General features: G+C 40.6%; 1 protein-coding gene across 2 annotated transcripts in view; it reads left to right on the forward strand.

Annotated features, from left to right (window-relative positions):
• Positions 1-3,368: 3,368 nt before the first annotated feature.
• Positions 3,369-24,021, forward strand: part of LOC134360220 (rho GTPase-activating protein 44-like) — a 297,116-nt gene continuing 276,463 nt past the window's right edge. For both annotated transcript variants that reach the window (XM_063074294.1, XM_063074295.1), the window contains exon 1: positions 3,369-3,676. In XM_063074294.1, the coding sequence (XP_062930364.1) occupies positions 3,621-3,676 (56 nt within the window). In that variant the 5' untranslated portion in view covers positions 3,369-3,620. The remainder of the gene's footprint in view (positions 3,677-24,021) is intronic.

Consider the following 24,021-nt stretch of genomic DNA (forward strand, 5'->3'; position numbering starts at 1 on the left):
TTTGTTCCAATTTTAATAACCAGCTATTAAAACTCAATTAATTTTCCACTCCTCTCTTCTTAGTTTACCAACTATGTTCAACCTCTTATCACTCTTACTAAGCCCACTTGCCAGAAAAAAACAATTCTAACAAAATCTGAATGAAAACCAAACAGATAAATGACTGCTCCTTTAATCTTTTTGGGTCCAAGGAGAAAATCCCATTTTCTGCATAAATGGAATGCCTCATCCCTAGGATCATCCTAGTAAACCCCTTCTATGCCTTCTCCATGAACTCAATGAACTTACTAAAATTGTGACATTCATAATTTTACAAGATATTCTAGGTGAGAACTTACTGGGAGTTTGACAAGCTTTAGCATGTTTTTATTTCTTTGTGCTGTCTTGAAGTAGCCATTGTTTTCTTGTCTGCATTATCATTTGGTTTTGCTATTTACTAAGGTATGGAAATATGCCTCCCAGGTCCTTTGTCAATCCAAATTTACCTCCAAAATGCTTTTTTTTCAGTAGTTTTCCTACATCCAGCTTCACCTGCATATTTCAACTCCATTCACCAACCTATCTAAGCTGAACAGTACAAACACAAGGAAGTCTGCAGATGCTGTAATCCAAAGCAACAGAATAAAAATGCTGGAGGAACTCAGTAGGTCAGGCAGCATCTATGAAAAAGAGTAAACAGTTGACATTTCAGGTACATTTGACATTTGAGATCCTTTTACAGGACTGAGATGGAAGGGGGGCAATCCCGGACTAAAAAGGTCAGGGGAGGGGAAAGAGGCTAGCTCCTCTACATTGCTAAGGGAAGGAAAGGTACATCGCATCCGGAGTTTCTCCGGTTAGTGGACAATTTTCCTCCACACCTCTCTGACGTAGTGGGGAACCACGTAGGAGGCAAGTTACAGCAGTGGTTTGCCATTGCCTTCTGCCAGGTGAGTTTCCAAAGAGACCACCAGCTCGTAACCCAGCACGGATGGAAAGCATGCAGGGGAGCCAGCTGGATTCGAACTCAGGACCTTTCGTCCCGAAGTCTGACGCTGATGCCACTATGCCACCAGCCGGGTCACATTGCTAAGACCCATCATAAATTGTGCCAAGAAGAGGCCACCCTCAGGGTGGAGGAGCAACACCTTATATTCTGCCTAGATACCATCCAACCTGATGGCATGAACATTGATTTCTCCTTCCAGTGAACAAATTTACACCCCCCCCACTCCCTCTATTCCCTACTTTGAACATTTACTTCTTCTCGCATGCCTATTACTTCCCCGGGTCCCCCTTCTCCTTCCCTTTCTCCTACTGTCCACTCTGCTCTCCTATCAGTTTTTTTTCCAGTACTTGACCTTTCCCACCCACCTGGCCTCACCTACCACCTTCCAGGTAGCCTTTTCCCCTCCCCCCACCTTTTTTATTCTTGATCTTCCCTCTTCCTTCTCAGTCCCAGAGAAGGTTCTTGGCTCAAAACTTTGACTGTTTACTCTTTTCCATCAATGCTGCCTGACCTGCTGAGTTCCTCCAGTATGTTGTGTCTGAAGCTGAACAGTACATTCAGTTTTCATTTCTAAATAAAGTTATAATGCAATAGCAATTTACATTTCTTTTCTTATCTCATGAAAACTCGTTGTGTTTTGCTCCATGTCTCTTGTGTCATTTAATCTGTATGACCTTCTACTCTGTCACAGAATTCCCCCTTTATTCTATTCTCCCTGTTCACTTTCAACCCTTTTCTGGTCCTTGAACTTGTCCAAAGCCTTGTTTTGTTGCAAACATTTTCTAATTCTGACTAAATGGTCATTGATCTAAAATGTTAACTTTGTTTCTTTCTCTGGTGATGCTGCCTGACCTGTTGAGTATTGACTGCACTTTCTGCTCTCATACAAAATACAAACATATCCTTAAAGTTGAAAATGAAATATTAAAATGTACAAAGTAGCCTTTTGCTTGTGTTATGAAAACCTTCTGTTGTGCCCTTTCCTTCACAATCCTCCTCCTCTATGTTCTTTATTTCAACACTTGGTTAAAATCTACACATTCATTCCATTCTGATTAAAGGTAATCAAAATGATATATTGATCTTTGCTTCTATATATTTGGTTTTGATATCTCTCAGTATCCAACATAAGAAAACATGGAATAGAAGTTGGAGTAACTATACTGCTTTTCAAGCGTGCTGTAATATTCAGTCGGGTCACAGCTCATTACCTGCTTCATATATATCTTCCCATCAATTCTCCATAGCCCTCGACTCCCTTATTGTCCAGCAATCAGTCTGATTACACTCAATTACCCATCCTCAATATACAGAAGCAGAAGTTTCTGAAAGTCTAACTGCTTTCTGGTTGAACAAATTTCATACATCATACTACTAAATGGAGTCATGGAGGGATAAGGCCAGATCGTTCAGCCCACCAGATACATGCTGACCATCAAGTACTCATTTTTACACTAGTCTTACCTTAATGCATTTTATTCTGGGGGGAAACCAGAGCATCCAGAGGACCCCATGTGACTTCAGGAAGAATATGCAAGCTCTAGACAGACATCCCTGGAGATCAGAGTTGAACATGGGTCACTGGAGATGGGAAGCAACAGCTCTATCAGCTGCAACACCCAGTAAGCTCCTTTCCCTGAGGATCTGACCAAGCTTTAGCCTTTCTAGCATGAGCACCCACTCTCTTCATCCCCCTCAACTATTCTGTCTGCTTTATTGTCATCATCTCTCGTTCTCCAAAAACCCACTGAGCAAACACCAAAATAAAACAAATACTGTACGGAGAATGCTGGAAATAATCAGAAAGTCAAGCTGCATCTATGGGAAAAGAAATAGTTAAGCTTTCCAATTGAAGACTCTTTGCTGGAACTAAATAAAGGCCCATCCTACTCAATCATTGCAGTGGTAACCACCTTCCCTAGTAACATGTGAATACTGCAGATACTGTAAACGTTAAAGACAGAGAACATTGAAATGCAGGTTAGACAGCTCTCGAGGCTCTTGCAAAAGCGTTAACTCAAATCATTCACTTTTGCTCTTGCCCCACAGATGCTGCTCAACTTATTTTGAGTATTTCTAGCATCTTGTGTATATATTGCCTATTCTCTGGCACAGCTCTATGTTACATTATGAACAGAATAGCATCAAAGTTCTATTGAGCTTATAATTATTACTGTCTTGTTTATTATTAATTCATCGTACACGGCAGGTCCCCGGAACTCCCCGGCTCTTGCACGGTTTATATATAGTATATGGTGCGCCACGGTTCATTGGGAGTTGTAGTTCTACTCACATCATACTCCAGTCGATGGGCGATTGGGACTACAGCTCCCACAATACACGTCGTGTCCAGCCGCATGCGCAGTAGGAAGCTGCACTGCCAGGGCAGAATATGGTCCAAGCGCTCATAGGGAAGCCGGGGGAGGACGCAGCTGTCGCCGCCGTTGCTGCTGTTACCGGGTCGGAGGATCAATAACAAAGGAGAGAAAGAGAGACGAAAATGTCAGGCTCCACGTAAAGTGACCGGCAAGAAATACGGCGAAGGATTACTGTCCCCGCGATCAGCTTGCATGGGTTTTTAATCAATGAAATGTTTGTGCGTCTTCCATTCCACCGGCTCGTTCCCCAGTAAATGATGAAGAAGCAGTTCAATCGGATGCGACAGCTCGCCAACCAGACGGTGGGCAGGTTGGTACAGACTTGCGATGTATTATCCATATCTGTTATTTTATTGATGATAAATGCATTTAATGTTTGCATTCAGCGTCGTGGGAACATGCGAGGTGAGGGACCGCAGAGTTTTGCTGAGGAATGCAGACCGCTCTCTACCACCACCCCCCCCCCTTCCCCCGCACTCCCACCACCAACCAACCTCCTGTTTCCCCGCTGTTGCTACTGCGCCCGTTCCGTCACTTTCAGCAGGAGCCGATACTGGGCGCTGAGGCTGCGATGAAAACGAAAGTGCCAGGCAGGCTCAGGGAGACCAGGATCTAAACCCATTCCTCATTTAGTGAGAACGTTCTGCTACACGTTGGGAAAAGGAGAACTCTACCACCTCCCCCCGCCATCCGCAAAGACAATCTTGCGTTTGTCCCATCTGAACGCTACTTCAGACTGAAATGAATGGAGACTTGAGCATTCGAGGGCATTAAATGTGTCAGGGATTGCAAAAGGGAATTGACCGTGTCGAGTTACAGGTTTGCGGTATTAAGGCACGACCCATATCTCAAGAGGGGGGCGGTTACTGATGTACAAATACTGACACACCTTACACATTGCTAGCTGTAAGGTGAGATTCTGTATTTCGGGACTCTGTCGGAGGAGGGAGGTTTACTGTGATTAATGAAAAACACTTCACATATCTGGGGGAGAAAAAGACGGCAATCTCGACCTGTTTCCGCACACAGTGCATTCCACAAGGTGGCATTAGACCATGTTTACGGGTTAGCAGGTACCCGCACTAAAAACAAGCACAAACAAAGCATTTGCGGCAGTTTCTCTGTTGCACGCGTCACTTGCTTTATGTTTCGCTCTCCATCATCTGGAAAGTAAAATATTTGCCCCCCCCCCCCCCGTGTTCTTCAACAACTGCGAGGCAGAAGCGCGACCTGACCGCGCTCCTGATTCAAGCCCGCCTGGGACACTGGAGGCGGCTTTGGCCGCGGCCAACTCGGTAGCGCGCAGAGGTGCGAACATCTGGGGCAGAATACAAATCCGATCGATTCACGGGTTGTGCCCCATTTTTAGTGTCGGTAATGAAAACATTAGCCGGCTTCCTTAGGGGAGAAGTGCGGCGTGGTTCAAATACACATTTTTACTATTTGACATGCTGTTGTGAACAGGGAAGGCAAGACAGTTATCCAAATGAGAACATATGCGCACCGATGTAATAAATGACTGACATTGCTGAAATACTTTACTAACGTAATGTTAGAAGTTGAGCTGATAATTACAGTCTAACTGGGCCTCCAAGTGCACGCTTTCTCCGGATTTTCTTAAATTTTGCCTCAAACCAGCACGCGCTTTAATAACTATGCTAAATAAAGGCAGACAGACGTGTGTATTATGTCCTAGGATAATGAATTGGTCCCCCTGTCAGGGCGAGCTGAAGAATTCTAACCTTTGAACAGTGAAGATAAAATATATTTTGGCGATATATTGTCTTGGTTGCTTCGTGCTCATTTGTCATGGCAACGGGTGAGAGAATGAAGCACTCGGTGATCGCTCAGCGTCACAGCACTGTCCCTGAGGAGTGTTTGAAATTTGAATGCAAATTCACACCTTACGAATTTTTAAAAAATCAAAAAATATCCAGGACCATGTAATTCCTATTTTGAGTAGTCATTGACGGAACATCTGCTGAATAGATAATGTTACACTAAACAAAAATTCAAGTAAAAACGGACTACAGCGTTTGTGCCCCTGTGATCTTCAGATTTACACATTAACATTGCCGCATTTAAGAGGAGGTTTGCTGTGAGTCTAGCAAGCCTAGGAATGAGGGGCAGAGTGGTAAGATGTAATGTAAGTCGGAACCTATAATTACAAGCTCAAACAACCTGGCTAAGGGGCTTGGTTTTGTGCTGGAGCAACTATGTGACAGGGATTGTGTTTAATCTTCCTGCTCAGAAAGATATACATTCAACGACTGAAGTGGGGAGATTGAATGTTTTCCTCACATGTACATTCATGGATTCCTTTTAGGTGGGCATACTGTTGGTTCTGCAAACCAGCAGGGATGGGGTATAGAGAAAGAACCAGTGCCACTCAAAGTCTGTCAGACCGGGAGATTTACATTAGTTTGTGTGACTGCAAGTGCACCTTGGGCAGCCAAATGTCCCAGGAGCAACAAATTGTGGCTGAACACCGCTAGGCCTCCAGGGGAACTCACCGCACTGAATTGTTGTCTGCAATGCAAGAGTGTGGCCTCTTCTGCTTCCCCAGGAGGGACTGCATTTCCAAAGCTGATAACAAAGCAGATCCATTCTTAGTTGGTGTCCTGTCATTGCTTGCCTGGGGATGCAGGATCATCTGTATGTTCTCTGCTTACCTGTGTGTGTGTGTGTGTGTGTGTGTGTGTAGGGGGGGGTCCTATCCCCATAAGCTCGATTGGGAACTGTTGGGCGTTTTGAGGCTGGGCACTCCAAGACCCAGACTAACATGATGTTCTTCCCCTAGAAGTTCTGCAGTCTCTCCTTGTCTCCGGTTTTGGATGGGGAAAGGGAAGTTCATGATTGGTAGTGATTTCATGTTGTTACATATATCATCTTCTCTAAAACTAAATGGTTCTGGATAAAGCATCGTAATGTCTGTTTCACATGGGCTCTCATACCTTACTGACTTAGCTTTCATTTTGCAGCAAGTTGAATGTCACAGAAAAGGGTTCCCGTACCACAGACTGTTGGAAGTTAATTTACAAGACTGCATTTCTAGCAAATATTGTATTATAAACTTGGTTGAAGTAACGTAGATGCTTGTTGTTAGAATATGAAAGGACTGAATGGAACACTGCTAATAACTTTCTGTTGCCTGCAAGTTATGTGTATTTTGTTTTGAATTATTGTGGTAACTAGTCTTAAATTTTAAAATTTACTGATTTACCAGTTATTCTTGACATTGTGTATGGCATTTCACACAAGACAAATGTACTTGCTATTAGCAGTGAATAATTGTTTTTGTAAAATATACCACAGATGTTTGTAATGCAAACAATCCCAGGTGTTGAATGTGAATACATAAGTTATACCAGGAAATGTATATTTTCAGAAAGTTTAGAACTTTGAATGTTTTGTATCAGTGCAAATTTTAAATTTATTGTTTATATTTTTACCCCTCCTGATTCCCATTGCTTGTTTCATCTTTTGTGTGCATGTCATCAATCTATTTGTGTGTATCAGTGTACTGGTGCAGCCAGCGGTACTGCTGACTCACAGGTTTAACAATCTGGATTCAATCCTGACCTTCAGTACAGTACTACTACTTCTGTGGACTTTGCGTATTCTCTCTGTGACTGCAAGGGGTTTCCTCAAGGCCTTCCAGCTTTCTCCCATGTCCTAAAGATAGGTAGTTTTCTACTTTATATTACACCATTGCAGGTGGATGATAGGAGAACTAGGGTGATGTTGATCAAAGGAGAGAATAGGCTAAAAGGAAATCAATTTATTTATTGATACAATAAATAAATCAATTTATTTATTGATACAGTGCAGAATAGGCCCTTCCAACCCTTTGAGACCTCCTCCCAGCAATCTCCCGATATAACTTTAGCCTAATCGTGGGACAATTTACAATTAACTCATCAACTGGTATGCTTTTGGACTGTGGGAGGAAACTGGAGCACCCGGAGGAAACCCACACAGTCACAAGGAGAATGTATTAACTCCTTACAGGCAGTGGTGGGAATTGAACCTGGGTTACTGGTACTGTTGTGCTAACCACAACACTACCATGCCAATGGGAATGCTCTGGGATCTTGCAAACAGTCAATTGGCCAAAGGCATTCTTCTATGTCAGAAGAAAATACAATAGGCAAAAGAGGTTGGTGGACAGCATTCAGGGCTAAGTAACTTGATTGGTTTTCCTATTGCTGGTTATGGATTATTGCACTAGCTGGCTCCTTTTACCTTTGTAAGAATCACTGAATGCAGTTGTCCTGTTTTTTGACCCTCCAAATTAACTTAGACTGAAATACAGTTTTGGTGCAGCATTCTCTGAATATTATCACTGACAGAATAACTGGGACAGCTGTCAAAAGTAAATTAAATTTGATAACGTCTGATTCATACCTGGTTTTAGTTTGCAATCCAAACAGCAATGGCAACAAGAGCCATAAATTACAGGTCTAACAAATATATAAAAACCTGGCCTCTATTATACCCTCCAGCTACTTTTCCAGATTAATTCTGTTTCTAATAGGGGAAATTGCCTTATCCCTTCAGGAATTTCTGACAGAATACGATTTGCAGTCAGCAGTGAAGGGACAGATCTCATCACTGACCTAACACAAAGCTGCCCTGAAAGGTTTTGTGGTTTTTCAAGTAACAGTTTTTGACCAACTTTCAATCTGTCACTATGGAGCAGAAAAATGAGCTATTCAAATTGCAGATTTTTCACTGCACAGCAAGAAATAAGATGTAATATAATTCAAATTTACTCATATTACAAAGGCGAACAAAATCATGCACAGGATTAAGGAGGAGGATGAAATATCTTTTAAATTAATTCTAAGGTAAGAGTAATGAATTTTAATTATTTTATATAATCTGCAGTTTTCAGCTGTTCTCCTGAGAGAATTAGACCACACTTGTAAAATCAGATTTTAGGGCCATAGAGATTATTCACTGGTGATAACTTGGTATTTTGTTAAAAAATATTACATTTTCTCCCTCAAGACTAAACCCTTCTCTTGATTTTTTTTGTAGTGAGTATAGTGAACAATGTGTGTGGCTGGCTAATGATAATGATAGAATAGACACAAATATGTCCTTTCTGGCTGGTAAAATGTGATGAGTGTACTGCCACAGGGATTCATGCTTAGGTCTCAGCTTTTACATTGTAAGCAGATGATGAGGCTGGAAGGGCAGGTGGTTGCTAAATTTGCTGATGACTCAGGGACAGGTAAGAAATCAAGCTGTGAAGAGAATTTCACCACTGTTGTTGGTAAGGTCTTGGATACTATTGAGGAAACATACAGGAGTGAGATAGATCAGCTGATTGAGTAGTACCACAACAACCTCACACTCAGCATTAGCAATAGCAAGGAATTAATCATGGATTTCAGGAAGGGGAAGTCGGCAGAATTGAGGAGTCATTGATGGAAAGGGTGAGCAACTTTAAGTTCCTGACTGTCAACACCTAGGAGGATATGTCCTGGGCTCACATATTGCTGCAATTATAAAAAAGGAATGCCAGTGGCTCTACTTCATTAGGAGCTTGAGATGATTTGGTATGTCACCAAAGACGCTTTGCAAATTTCTGTAGATTGTATGGTGGAGAGCATTCTTGTAAGTTGCATTACAGCCTGGTTTAGGGGCTCCATTACACAGGACTGCAAGAGGTTGCAGAGGGTTGTAGAATTAGCTGGCTCCACCACAAGCACAATCCTCCTCACTATTGAGGACATCTTCAATAGGTGATGCCTCAAGAAGGCAGTGTCTAACATTGAGGACCCTCAGACACTGACCATCTGGGACATGCCCTCTTCTCCTTACCACCGTCAAGGAAGAGGTACAGGAGCATGAAGAGCTACACTCATGAATGAGGAACAGCTTCTTTCTTTCCACTATCAAATTACTAAACAGTCCATAAACCCATGAACACTACCTCTTTATTCCTTTTTTGCACAATCTACTTATTTTGTAATTAATATGCCTCTGTGCTGATGCCTCCAAACAACAAATGTCATATCATTTAAGACAGAGATGATAATTCTGATTCTGGACCTAGAAAGGGACAGAGGTAGGTTGAGTGAGAGGGCAAGGATCTAAAAAAATGAGTATACTGTGGGAAAATATTAAATTATCTATTTAGGCAAGAAATAAAACAAAATACCTATATGGTGTGAGATTGGAGTGATCTAAGATGCAGAGAGAGGTACGTCCTAGCATATTTTCACAAAAACTACTATGAGGCAAAAACATAAGTAGGGAAGATAACTGAATATTGTTATTTTATCGAAGTGCAATTAATCACAAAAGCACCTCAAGAAAAGAAGCCTCATGAAAGTGGCATCTATTATCAAGGATGCTCACCATTCAGCACGTGCCCTCTTCTTCTTACCAGCATCAAGGAGGAGGCACATAAGCCACAAGACAACACTCAGCTTCTCCTCTACATTCAGATTTCTGAATGGTACATGAACCCATGAATCCCATTTCACTATTTTACTCCCTGGTTGCACTATTTTTTTATATTTACAGTATTGTAACTTGTATTTTTAAATGTATTGCTGCCTCAAAACAACATATTTCATGACATGCTAGGGATAACAAACCTCATTCTGATTCTGAAGTAAGGAAGTTTTGCTTCAGTTTAATAGAATGTTGGTAAGACATCAACTGGTGTTTTGTGTACATTATTGGCTTTATTTAAAGAAGGATGTAAATGCATTGGAAATAGTTACACAAGAAGGTTTACTCAGTTAAAGTTGTCATCTGAGGAAAGGTCGCTTTGCCTCGGCTTGTATCTGGAACTCGGAATAGTGAGGGGCAACTTGATGGGAGTGTGTTAGGATCTTGAGTAGTCTTGACAAGATGAATATGGGAAAGGATGGATCTCCTTTTGGGAGAATCTAGAAATAACAATTGTTTTAATAATAAATTGTCTTCCATTTAAGACATGGATAAGATGAAGTATTTGTTCTTCCTTGGAGCATTATGTCTCTTCAGAAATCTCTTCTTCATGGGGAGTGGAAGCAGTCTTTGGACATCATGAAGACAGAGATAGATAAATTGTTGATAAATGAACAAGTGAAAGTTACTGGGTGGGGTTGTGTGTGGGGGTAAACAGGAATGTGGAACTGATGTTACAATAAGATCAGCCACAATGTTGTAAATATCTGAGGAGAGGCAAGGGGCAAAGTAGCTTATTTCTGCTTCTAATTTATGTGTGCCTTCTTATGTATGTTAATTCATATGATGAAGTTTGGTTTCAATCTAGTGATTACCCCTGTGATAACTGTAAGAGTGCATGCTGTAGAGGAACAGGGTTCACCGATAGGAACATTTGAATGCCCATGCTTAACTTAGAAATTTTCAGTGGTTTTACAGATTATTGACAATTTCACTGTTACTAAGACTGCAGGTATGGATCAGATGGATTATATGGTGCAGTTGTTGTTATGTGGGTCAATGTGACAACGTTTGTAAAGTAGCAAAATCCCACAAATAAACAAGGAGGTAACTACTTTCTTAATCTGCTGTGCCTTTTGGTTTTGGGAAGAGTAGCGCTAGGACACTTAGAGAATTCTAAAAGCAAAAATCTGCAGATGCTGAAAAGCTGAACTAAATGCCAGAAATACTCAGCTGGTTTCCAGAACCCGTGAAAAGAGAAACAGATAATATTTTAGGTCACAGACAGCTCTGACTACCCTTTGAATAAACATTCACTGTTTACCTTCAGATCCTCAGAGTATCCAAACACAACCCTTTTCCGGTTTGAACTTCCAGACAGAGTCTTGGTTTTTCATTCTGTCCAAACAACCTTGTATGTTCGGTACTACACAAGCTTATCCTTTGATTTGCTTGAGTAGGGCTTGACGTGCTAATTATTGGACAGCAAAGTGAAGCCATCACCAGTGACTCTGTGAAGAACCAATGAAGGAAAAATAATGGATCATTTAAATTGTCATTATTTGCATAAATACCAGTTTGGATGCACCTAGTGGTGAACCAGTTCCTGAAAATAGACATTCTTGCACCAAATTTGTCAGTATTTCAGTCAATACCTGTCAAATGCCTCCAGTCTAAGAATTCCATTTTGTTCTCAAAGAATTCCAGTTTGATCTTTCCCTTCTCCCCTCTTTTTCTGAAGCTTAAAATTTGCTTACTTTCAAGCATTTCCCTGTTCTGATCAAAGGACATAGAGTTGAAGTCAAAGCATAAACTCAACTTCCTCCAACAAGACTTGCCCTTTTGAATCCTTCAAGCATTTTTAATGTTAATTTTTGATCAATTCAGGATTGTTTTAAAATAGCCAGAAAGGACCAAACCTCTGTTTTGCATTGTTCCATTAAGGAAGCACAGATACATCATTGTGGAGGCCAATGTGTATATCTCATATTGTTTGATATCACTTTTGCCTTGAGGGGAAACCTATCCTATCACTTTCCTTATATAAACTCATCAAAGTGGTAGGGACCTAATACAACTGGTTCATCAGCATTTATTTCTGAGGGATTCCACTGGTCACCACTGGGATTAAGAGAATTTTGCAGCAATGGAAACATAGAAAACCTACAGTGCAATACAGGCCTTTCGGCCCACAAAGTTGTGCCGAATATTTCCCTACCGTAGAAATTACTAGGCTTACCTATAGCTCTCTATTTTTCTAAGCTCCATGTACCTACCCAAAAGCCTCTTAAAAGACCCTATCGTATCCGCCTCCACCACCGTTGCCGGCAGCCCATTCCACGCACTCACTACTCTCTGAGTAAAAAGCATACCCCTGACATCTCCTCTGTACCTACTCCGCAGCACCTTAAACCTGTGTCCTCTTGTGGCAACCATTTCAGCCCTGGGAAAAAGCCTCTGACTACCCACACGATCAATGCCTCTCATCAATTGCAATGAATTCCAGAACCCACATGTTTATTCTGTGTTAGGATTCATGGACTTGTTTTAAATAAATTCTTAAGAATGAATTGAATAGTCCTTTTTATAATTTCTGAACACCTGTGGTCAACACGATGGTTGCAGTAACCAGGATCTTGAAAGAAAAGCTACTTCCAAAATGAGATGTCTGTTTTCCCTTGTCAAATGAAATGAATATGTTATTTGAAATGGATATTCATTTAATAAGGTAATCTGTGATACTTTTCTATTTGAATTTTAAATAGATGGGGAAAATGTATATTAAGTTCTCAGTACTTAATCAAGAGAAAACAAATATAAAACTTTTTAAAAACTTTCTTTCAGACTGAAATATCCCAATGTGAAACGTATGAGCTTGATTGTAAAACTGTACTTATTACTAGCTTTGAAGGAAAGTTACATTGGCCACTCTCCACTCTCCACCTGATTCTGCAAGAATTCTTGTGCTGTATGTGGTTTATTTAAAGGTGCTTCCATAATCTCTAGAAATATATAATTTTTAAATTTTATATATGACAAATAACACTAGCAAATATTGCCACATTCTGAAGTATTACAGTAATATGATCTATGAAATGAATATACTGTATATATCCTAATCTCCATGTTGCTGGAAGAAAATGGAGAAAGATCAAATGTAAATTGCACATACATTTCTTGTTCCAGGTTACTAAACTGAAGGCCTTGGAAATTCTTGTTTAAAAATGAACCATTTTGAAGCTGTTGTTGATGTTGACTTGTTCTGAAGTATTTTGTGTATTGTATAGGACATAGGACACAAATATAATTGCACTGGATAATGAATCCTCACTTATACAATAAGAGGGAGTCAACATGCAAAATTTATGCTGCCTTTTCATTGAAATGATTGTAGTTTTCCGCTATTACTGACCATCTTATTGCTTGGCTCATTGCTTATGCCAGCAATCTAATTCCATGAATGACTTAACACTAATTAAAACTACTCTGCATTACTTGAAGCCAATATATGCACCTTGAAGGAGCAGTAGTGTACATGTGCAAGTCAGTGTAGACGTGTATGTTACTTGCCAAAAGCTTTATGACATGACATGGGAGAGAATGGGTTAACAGTTAGATTTAGTGATGCTGCAGAATTTCGGAGGAAAGTTGATTTGTATCCCTCAGGTGCAAATCCCCAAGACTGTTGTAACAGTCAATTTCCAAGAAACTGAAGCACTGCAGGTGGTTCATCATGTTGCCCCACCAACAGCACCACGAGATGGAACAACTCAATATTTCACACCGTGTCACTTACCAACAACCATCTCAGAACAAAATTACAAATTATTTTTGACATCCAGACTCCACCACATGTTCACACATTTTACAGTGCTGCAAGTGTCGCTCTTCCAAGTGACAGTTTCCTGCTATTCACAGTTCTTCCACCATGACAGCAACGTAATTCATATCTGTGAGAACCTCAACACTGATCTTTTCTAAATTTTGGACACAGGTGTGATCAGTGGGAGCAGCCAAAAAGAGAATATGTGGTCATATTGTCCCATCTTAATGGAGGAGACAATCCTCACCATGACTGGAAAAACTATTTTTGAAGCCATAAACAGGGCTGTGTTCAATCCAAATATAGATGCAGTCTCCTGATCTATTGTTCTACTTCTGTCCCATTTTTCATGTGGCTTATAGTCTCCTCTAATTTACAATCTGCCAGTGGTATAAACACGCATCAACCTCCCACCTTCCTCTACCACATCCTTATGTCTATCTTTGTTTAGGTAGCCAGGACCTCTACCCCGTTCAGATAAGATAGAGAAGGATGAAGTCTACCTTAGATAGTGGCTTATTTAGAATCTAGTTTGGAGGTTGAACCTGCACCAGCTTTCCAGAGAGCTTTGCAAAGAATTCATAGCCTTCCCTTACCATCACAACCCAGTAATTAATGTGTAGATCAGGTGATAATGCATCTATATTATCAGGCCTTCCTGAATGACACCATGAAGTTGGCACTCTACTTGTACACGTGATAAGGTTCTCACTAAGGTGGCATCTCATCATGTCAGATGGACCCTAACATGTATATGGTTGTGAATATGAATGTATAGATGTGTAATGGGAGGGGTAGCTCTCTAGTGGTTCAAACCTGCTTTAGCTTCAGAATCAGGCTTAATATTACTGTACTGACATACTGTATGTCATGAAATGTTGCTGTTTTATGGGAGCAGTACATTGCAATACATAAAAATACGATGAATTAAATTACAAAATATATATTTTAAAATTTTTAATTAATTAAGCAGTGCAAAAGGAGAGCAAGAATAGGGAGGTAGTGTTCGTATATGTTGGTTCGTTGTCTGAACGCAGAGGGGAAGAAGCCGCTCCTAAAACACTGAGTATGTGACCTCAGGCTGCTGCACCTCTTCTCTGATGGTGGTAATAAGAAGAAGGCATTTCCAGGGTGCTGTGGCTCCTTAGTGATGGTTGCTGCCAAGTTCATACTGATCTTCCAGCTTTGTGCTGTTTTCCAACACAGTGCCCACATCACTTGGTTCTCTTCTTGCTAAGAATGTATCAGTCTGTTCTGAATATATACAATGAGTGAGCTTCCACAGCTCTCTGGGTAGAGAACTCCAGTGATTCAGCACATACCGAATGAAAACATTTCTTGTGATTTTATTTTTAAACAGCTGACCCTGTATTCCCTTTGGTTCTAGACTTTTCAGCCAGAGGAAGCATTCTCCCTGCATCTAAACTGTCAAGCATTTTGAGAATTTTTCAACAATTTGATGAGATTACTCTTATTTACTAAACTCTCCAAAATACATGCACAGTATAAACAATCCCTTTGCATACACCAGACTCTCCAGTCTAATAAATCTTTATGCCACTTCTTCTGTGGCAAGTAGCCGGCTGGTGGTGTAGTGGCATCAGCGCCGGACTTCGGAGCAAAGGCTCCTGAGTTCGAATCCAGCCGGCTCCCTTGCACACTTTCCATCTGTGCTGGGTTGAGCGTCGAGCTAGCAACTCAGCCTTGTAAAAATAAGAAAGCCTGCTAAAACAAAAACGTGTCATGACTTGGAGTTAAGGGCTTTCCTCTTCTTTCTTCTTTCTGTGGCAAGTACATCCTTTCCTGGGTAGTCTGGCCAAAGCTGCACTAATACTCAAGCTACAGTCTCACCAAGTCCCGATACCATTACAGTAAGACTTTCTTTCTCTTTTATTCATATTTCCTAAAATAGCATTGACCCTTTTGTTGTATGGTGCCCTGACATAGTGGCTGTCAGTGAATTGTGTCACTTTGAACACCAACACTACCAAATTTATTTCCATTTAACAAATTGCTTTTCAATTACATGCACTGAACCGGATGGTCAAATTTTTCCTCATCTTACACTTTCTGCCATATTGTCACCCACTCACTCAGCTTGTCCAATAAAGAAAAATCATATTATCTAAATATTGAGAGATTGCAGAGCTCTGAGAGGTGAAAGGAGCAATATTCACAAAAGAGATGTAGACAGAACAAATAATTAAGAAAGCTTACAACTATTTTTGTGTATTGATAAAGTTCTTGATTAGAAAGGTTATGGAGAAAAGGCAGGAAAGAGGGATAATTTATCAGCCACAGTAGAGCAGACTTATGGTCTGAATGGCCTAATTCAGCTCCTGTGTCTTATGGTCTTATCAAGGAGTTGAATAAAAATGTGGGCAGATTTTGCTTTAGTTACATACGGCACTGATGAAATGATTTGGAGTGCTATGTGCAGGATTGGTCTCCTCACTTAAGGAAGGACATAACTGTGTTGAAACCAAAACATGCTGGCTTACAAGATCAGTATTGAAATAGATCCTAAAATATTTCCTCTTGTGGGAGAATCTGGAATTAGGAGTCACTGATTAACAATAACATGTTTCCTTAAAACTGTTCTGAAGTATTTTTGATATTTTTAAAGGGCTATGGGGTAATGGAGTTCTATTTCTCAAAGAGCAGCAGATGCAGAATCTTTGAATATTTTTAAGTCAAAGGGAGAAAGATTCTTGAGAAGCAAGGAGCCAAAAAATTCCAGGAGCGGGCAGGATTGTGGAGTTGAGTTATGATGAGATTTGTCATGATCTGATTGAATGATGGAACAAGCTCTAGGGGACAAGTGACCTGCTTCAGCTCCTAATTGGGTACGTGCAAATGGTTATATAATCAAATGTACAATGGATAATTACCTCAAAAGGTTCAAGCTATGGCATTATTTCCTGACCTGAGTGTCTGCCTACATATTTATTCACCATTAATTAACTAATAAATTAAGTATATAAGTTGACACTTTTTATTTAACGAGACTGAGAGCTTCTGTATGATATAGTGTGTACCTTTCTCTACAACCTTCAGCATGAAGCAGTGAAGCTGTAAGTTGGATGACTGCTACATAATTAATATGCTTTGGGATTAGATGTAGTTTATGTGTGCAGTAAGTGTTGTGGTCCTTGTCTTGCCATAGAAGATGTTGAAGGCTGGGAAGACCCTCGAGAACTGTTCTGCTTTGTAAGGCGGAGGGTGAGATGGTTGCAATCTGATTTGAGGGCATTGCCAAAAAATGGCAGCAGATGACATAAATAGATTAGTGTGAAAGAGATTTAGAACTAGTAACAGGGCAATTTATTTACTCATAAATTGGTACATACTTGGAATTTTTTTACCAAGAATTGTGGTGATATCATTGAGCACGTTAAAGTACAACATTTTAATTTAATTCCCAGAATGTGGAAGTCATTATCATGGTCATTATTTATTGCAGAACGATCTACTGGCATAAACTGGATCTATGACTTAAGGAATATTAATTATGTGACAGTCAGTCAATTTGTAGTTTCAGTGTTTGTGCTGAAGGAAATGAGACAAAGTACAGACTAAAATAAACCATGGAGGCCCAAGCTTTCTAAAATAAAATTAGATGTCAAGAGGATGTATTTAATGTTGTATGGTGGTAAAAGAGAATGCAAATACCATTCTGGCGTTTTTGAATTAATGTTATTTCTTTGACTACTATCTGTATTATCTGTATTTTAAATAGCAATGTATAGTTATAAGAAACAACTCTAATAATTAATCTTCGAGTGCCAAAACAGATGTACAGTGTGACAAAACAATGGAATCAGATGCAAAATTTGATTTATTACCCATCTGAAATTGTCTTTAAACTGACTGGGCCATTTTAGAAACCATTAAGAGTGAAACACATCATAGTGAATAGAACATGGAACGTAGAAGAGTACAGCATGGGAACAGGCCATTCGGCCCACAGTATTGTGCTGGAAAGCAAATCAAAAATGCTCAAACTTTAATCTCTTCCATATCACTTCAGCTTCCTTATGTCCGTGTGCCAAATCCAACCGTCTCTAAAAAGCCTGTAATGTATTTGCCTCTACTAGCATACTAGGCAGTGCATTCCCGGCATCCACCACTCTGAGTTTAAAAACTTACCCCTCACATCTCCCTTGAACCTACCCCCTCTCACCTTTAATGCATGCCCTCTGGTATTAGCCCTGGGAAACAAATACTCTCTGTCCACACTGTCTATGCCATAAATCTGGAGTCTCTTATGCAAAGCAGTTTTTTTTGTTAAAGTACTTTGATGAATTAGATTTTTTTGAGTAACATTGTGTTATTTCCTGATCAGCATTGCTAATACTTAATGAAGCAACTGAACTGGAATTTCTTCTGCTTTATATGTAAGAGTCTGAAATATCTCTTGTCAAATCCCTGATTATTTACCATCCCTCAGATAAGGAGGAGAGGAAGGAGGGAAGAATGACTACCCAGGCATTCTTGTGCACGGCCTAGTAGTGTTCAGTGGACACCACTGGGACTGCTGTTGTCCACTAGCTTTAATCATTTCATTGCACACGGCCGAGGGAGAATTAATTTGAAAGGTCATGTTACTTTGAATTCTCTGGTATAGAACTATGATGGCACTGTGCCCAAAACACAGTGCATACCCACAGATAAACAATAAAAAAATGACATCCCCTGTAAAGTATTCATTATTTACAAACAGTGACCTAAAACACATTATAAATGGGGTTGTCATTGAGATGAGTTGTAGTGAGCAATCCTTGTACAGAAACAGGTACAGACTTACCCAACGTTGGGCTTCAGGCCTTACTTACATAAGGTCAACAAACTACAGAGGCTGGTCAGACATTGCCAGTCATTGTGGCGTTGAAGAGGACTTCACTTTATAGCTTTGATACGACATATAGCTGCTGTCGGGTAGATCTTGGGGCAGAGGTAGTGGGGATGACTGGAGACTGAAGCTTGGAGTAGAGGGTGTGTGCCTCTGATTTTGGGAACACTACATCTCTAGATTGGAATCTGTTAGGAATAGGAGGGGATTGTGGGGGGGATTCAGGGACTGGCAGTCTACACTGGTGAGTATAGTTGTGGAGTAAAAGGGGATCACACAGGGGAGAAACTATCTGACTTGGGTTCCAGTGCAGCACTGAGATCTTGCAGTAACACTATAAAAATATATTTCTGCAGGGAGTGACCAAAGACAGACACATCCCATGTGACCTAAATTCCTGGGCAGTGCTCCAGGGGAGCATTGGACTGGGAGTAACTTCCTTCCATGCTTGACCGATGTGAAAAGTGCAGGCATAATTGCTCACATCTAAGCCTTTACTTCACTGACTTAGAAAGCATCTCATCCAGACTAGGTGAGACTTCTGCTTTTATGACTACCAAAATTTTAAATACTGTAAGTCTTTATTCTTTTCTGCTCTCTCAAATTCACTGGTAAGTTCTTCAGGTGCAGTCAGGCCAAATAGCCTTTTCAGTTCTGAATGAGTACCATTGTTTCTAGACTGTATAATTGTAGAAGGCTTTGTATTAACCTTTTAAATTGGCCATTAATCTATTCTCATACTCTCCTTCTACAGTCCCATTGAAGAGTCTTGGCCCGAAACGCAAACTGATTTATTTCGCTCTATAGATGCTGCCTGATCTGCTGAAGTCCTCCAGCATTTTGTGTCTGTTGCTCAACATTTCCAGCATCTGCACAATATGTTGTGCTCCTTTTCCATATCATTCCTTTACTGGAAATACACTCAGTGGCCACTTTAGTAGATGCATCCTGAGCCTAATAAAGTGGCCATTGAGTGTACACTTGTGGTCTTCTGCTGCTGTAGCCCATCCACTTCACGATTCGACATGTTGTGCATTCAGAGATGCACAACACTCTTGTTTACACATGGTTACTTGAGCTACTATTAGCTTCCTGTCAGCTTGAACTTGTCTAGCAGTTCTCATATGACCTCTCTCATTACTAGCAAGGCGTTTTTGCCCACAGAACTGCCACTCACTGGAGTTTTTTTTTTGTTTCTCGCACCGTTCACTGTAAACTCTAGAGACTGTTATATGTGAAAATCCCAGGAGGCCAGCCGATTCTGAGATACTCAAACCACCCTGACTGGAACTGACAAAACATTCCATGATGAAAGTCACCTAGATCACATTTCCTCCCCATTCTGATGTTTGTTCTGAACAACAACTGAACCTCTTGACTATGTCTGTATACTATTATGCATTGACTTGCTGCCACATGATTGATTAATTAGATATTTGCATTAATGAGCAGCTGTACAGGTGTACCTAATAAAACGGCCACTGAGGGTATGTTTAACGAGCTCTGCATGCTGCATTGAGTTGAGCCAGCATTGATGAAATTCTAGCAAAATATTATGATCACACAATTCAATTCTAGTTAGGGCATGTATATTTAAATGATTCAAGATAATAGGGAACAGATAGATGTTCACAAACTGAGCTCCAGGGTCTTCCAGCACTTTCTAAAAATATCAAAACAGATATCAGTCATTCCAAAACATTCTGTTTTTGTCTAAAATGGCTGACTGTTAGAATGTCATATACTACTGTAGTTTCAATTATTTATATCTAAGCAAATATCTAAAATATTTAAATTAAGATATTCGATTGTGGTATTTGAATAAAATTTTCCCAGTTTGCATATTCAGTTCTCCCCAAGCGGTTTATGTACTAGATATTGAACAAAACACAAAACCACAAATGCAAACATTGTGAGAAGCCAGTTGTTCAATATTGACTATTGAAGATTTTCTCATATTAGTAAACCCTATTAGTGGCTCATTATGAAATCTGTGCACTTTCTCTGTGACAGCAATGGTTTCCACCAGGTGCTCTATTTTCTTCCACATCATGAAAATGTACTGATGGATTAAAAAAAATCCCTAAGTGTATGTCAGTGCATCCACAGACCCCTCGGTTAATGACAGAAGATCATGCAATAGAAGTTTGGGAGCCACTGCTGCAGGTAAATGACAGATGAATCGATGGGCATGAAGGGATAAGTTAAGCCTGCAAGTAAGTGAGGAGTGGAGGAACAGGACAGATTCGATTGCTCCATTATGAGCCAGAATATATTGATGAACAGAACGTCTCCCTACTTTGTCATAATAATAAATGTTGTTATGATGATGTAAGGGGCATGGATTAAGGTTCATTCAGATTATATCATTCAGCCAGTTGAAAAGTCTATTACTCAGCCAAGCTATGTCTATAATTCAGCTAATATATACAGTGATCCCTTGTTAATTCAGAACATGACTAAAGTAATTATAAATTGACAATGCTGGACAATGTTAGAACTATGAACAGGTCAGTCATGTTCTATAAAAATAAAATGAAGTTTATGTTATGTTTTACAATCCAAAACATCAAACTAATTCAAAGAAAACATGGAGCAGTGAACGTGTGTCTTTAATTTACTGTTTACTTTTAGCAAGACGTGCACCTATAATGTGGAGACCTGATGAAAAATGCCAATCACATACTTTTACATATAACCCATGGTGGTGGCGTCCATTAGTCTCGTGAGACCATGGATCTGTGCCTGGAATTTTCCAGGGTGCAGGCCTGGGCAATGTTGAATGGAAGACCGGCAGTTACCCAAGCAGCAAGTCTCCCCTCTCCACGCCACCGATGTTGTCCAAGGGAAGGGCAAGGGCCGATACAGCTGGGCACCAGGGTCGTCGCAGGAGTTGTCAGAATGAGGTTGGAGGCAATGTCGGACTGCCTTAGGGACTCCAGCTCCGGATTTGTCCTCAGGGTTTACTCCTGAAGCCTTCCCATGAGTGGGTATGGCCACAAAGCAGTGGAGGTTTGAAATCAGAGTTTTCCCGCTCTTAGATGGACTGCCTTCCCAGGCTGACGAGCTTCATCTACCCGAAGCACTGGCTTTAAGGCACCAGGACCCGCCTTCGCCCCTTCTCATGTCAGTAGAAACAGTTCTGCCGGGCTTAGAGGCTAAGCCACACGAGAAGGCCAGGAGTTGGACTTGGTTGTCAGAGGCTATTTGAGCTACATGCCGTGAGGAGCACTTTTAGGTAGTGGGAGCTTGTCCCCACTACCACTTCTCGGCTTGACAACCTTGACAACCATAATGAATTATGTAAACAACAAAGAATGCTTGATCAATATACTTACAGGATTACTGAACTGTTAAATACACAATACTTCTCCCTGCTTCGCTATAAATTCCAACTCAAATAGAGCATGCATCTCAACTAAAAGATATGTGTATATATATAGGTTAAATATTTATATACACACAGTATACTATATAATACAACTGCTATAAAGACATCCACAGCATAGTAAACTTGAAGTTGTCCCATTCAGGTCTAAAGATTTAATCACTGTGGACGATTTCTTACTCTTGTGGGATAATGGCTTTCCTGACAAGGGGGTGAGGATCACTGTGCTTGGCAGGTGAAACTACTGGCTGTGAAACAATCTCAAATTCTGGGGGCTCCTCCGTAGTTGTTGTAGGAGTTGACTGATACTGCAGGAAGTGGTTCTGACAACTCTGGACACTTTCATCTCTACCAGGGCGATGCATGCCATTCCTAGGGATGGAGAGACACTGCTCTTACCATCTTCTGGTTGTTTTTTGCACCCTAAACAATACATGGTAGGCTGTTCGATCTGCTGATCTAACCCAGCCAACACCTAGATGACTGACATGGACAGTACATCCTTCAACGCTTCAGCTCTCAGCTTGGATGGTAAAACAACTCTCCATCCCCACATAAGGCAACCTCTGTCAAGGGCAGGTTCATCCCAGCCCTAGTGAAAATAGGGGAACTGGAACTTCCGCTCAACATTCCAGCCACTTTGGGTGGCTATGCAAAGCTGAGACATTATGGAGTATTTTCTGGTTTCCCTTTAGATCATCTCTGTCATAATAGAGAGCCTTTTGATTTGCATTAGGGTGAATACTTCAACACCTGTAAATTTTCAGGTGTTACCTTTTCCAAGGTTAAACAAATCAGCATTTCCATGATTAGTCATCCTCTTGAATTTGATCTTGTAACTGTGTCCTCCAAGAAACTGAGCCCATCTCTGCATTGATGCTGCTGCTGTTGTGGAATAACCTTCTGTGGATTGAAAATGGACACTAGTGGTTGATGATCAGTCTGAGGTAAGTTTTCTCCCATATAAGTACCAGCTGAAGTGTTTTACACCCCAAAACAGACTTAACACCTCTCTGTCAATCTGTGCTTAATTTTTTCTCTGCAGAACATTGGACATTCACTTTCATCACTCATACCTTGTGACATGACTGCACCAGTACCATAAGATGAGGTGTCACAAGGTCACAGGCAAGATTCACTGGCCTATGTGGATCATAATGTGTGAGATCAGTATCTGATGTCAACATTTCCTTTATCTTTTGGAAAGCCACCTCACACTGCTTTGTCCATTGCCATTTCTTCCTGATCTGTAGTAATGAGTCCAAGGGCTGGAGCATGCCAGCCGGGTTTGGCAGGAACCTGTTATAGAAATGACAAATCCTAAAATGGATTGCAAATGTGACATGTCCTTTAGCCTTAGGGCATCCACCACTACCTGAATTTTTCAATACAATTGTGTAGATCTTGAGCGTCACTGATGTGATCACAGTAAGTGACGCTCACACTTGCTGCGTCACACTCTGAGCCCATAATCTTCTAACCTTTTTGTTACTATCTTGAGATTTTGGAGATGTTCCTTGTCATCCTTACCGTAAAAATGACATCATCCAAACAACAGTGGGTGCGTCGACAGCCTTGCGGCTCCTGTTCTATGGACTTCAGCCAGAGGGCGGATGCAGATGCTATTCCAAAAGTAAACCTTGGGTGTGGCATTTTTATTTAACACTATTTTACCCTCTGAGTTTGAGATTTCCAATGCCATCCTTGAACACTGCTGTGGCATCATCTAGTAACTTTCTTAATTTGCTTTCAGTTGACTCTATTTCGAGGATGTGGCGTGCAAATTCCAATCAGATTGTAATTCTCTCAGCTAATCATGACCCCACAATGTTATAACCACATAGAAGCCCAATGTGGCTTGTTGGTTGTTGTATTTCGCTGTTATGAATGTCACTCCCACAGGAGTTATCATTTCTCCAGTATAAGTTCTTGGTTCTTTGAAACAACATTCAAACTCATTTTGTGGGATGACTGAAAGAGTTGAGTCAGTGTCCAATTCCATTTTAGCTAATTTGCCGTTCACTTCCGGTGTAAGCCATATCGCTTGTCTCTTTTTAGTTTTTACATTAGAAATCTCAAAGCTACCCCGTCCTATGTCACTCTCTCATCATTATCAAATTTTTCTTCAACAGTATGCAGAGTAGTATGCATGTGGCCAAGTGGTTAAGGCATTGGACTAGT

This window comes from Mobula hypostoma, chromosome 22 (genome assembly GCF_963921235.1).
Source record: "Mobula hypostoma chromosome 22, sMobHyp1.1, whole genome shotgun sequence".
NCBI lineage: Eukaryota > Metazoa > Chordata > Chondrichthyes > Myliobatiformes > Myliobatidae > Mobula > Mobula hypostoma.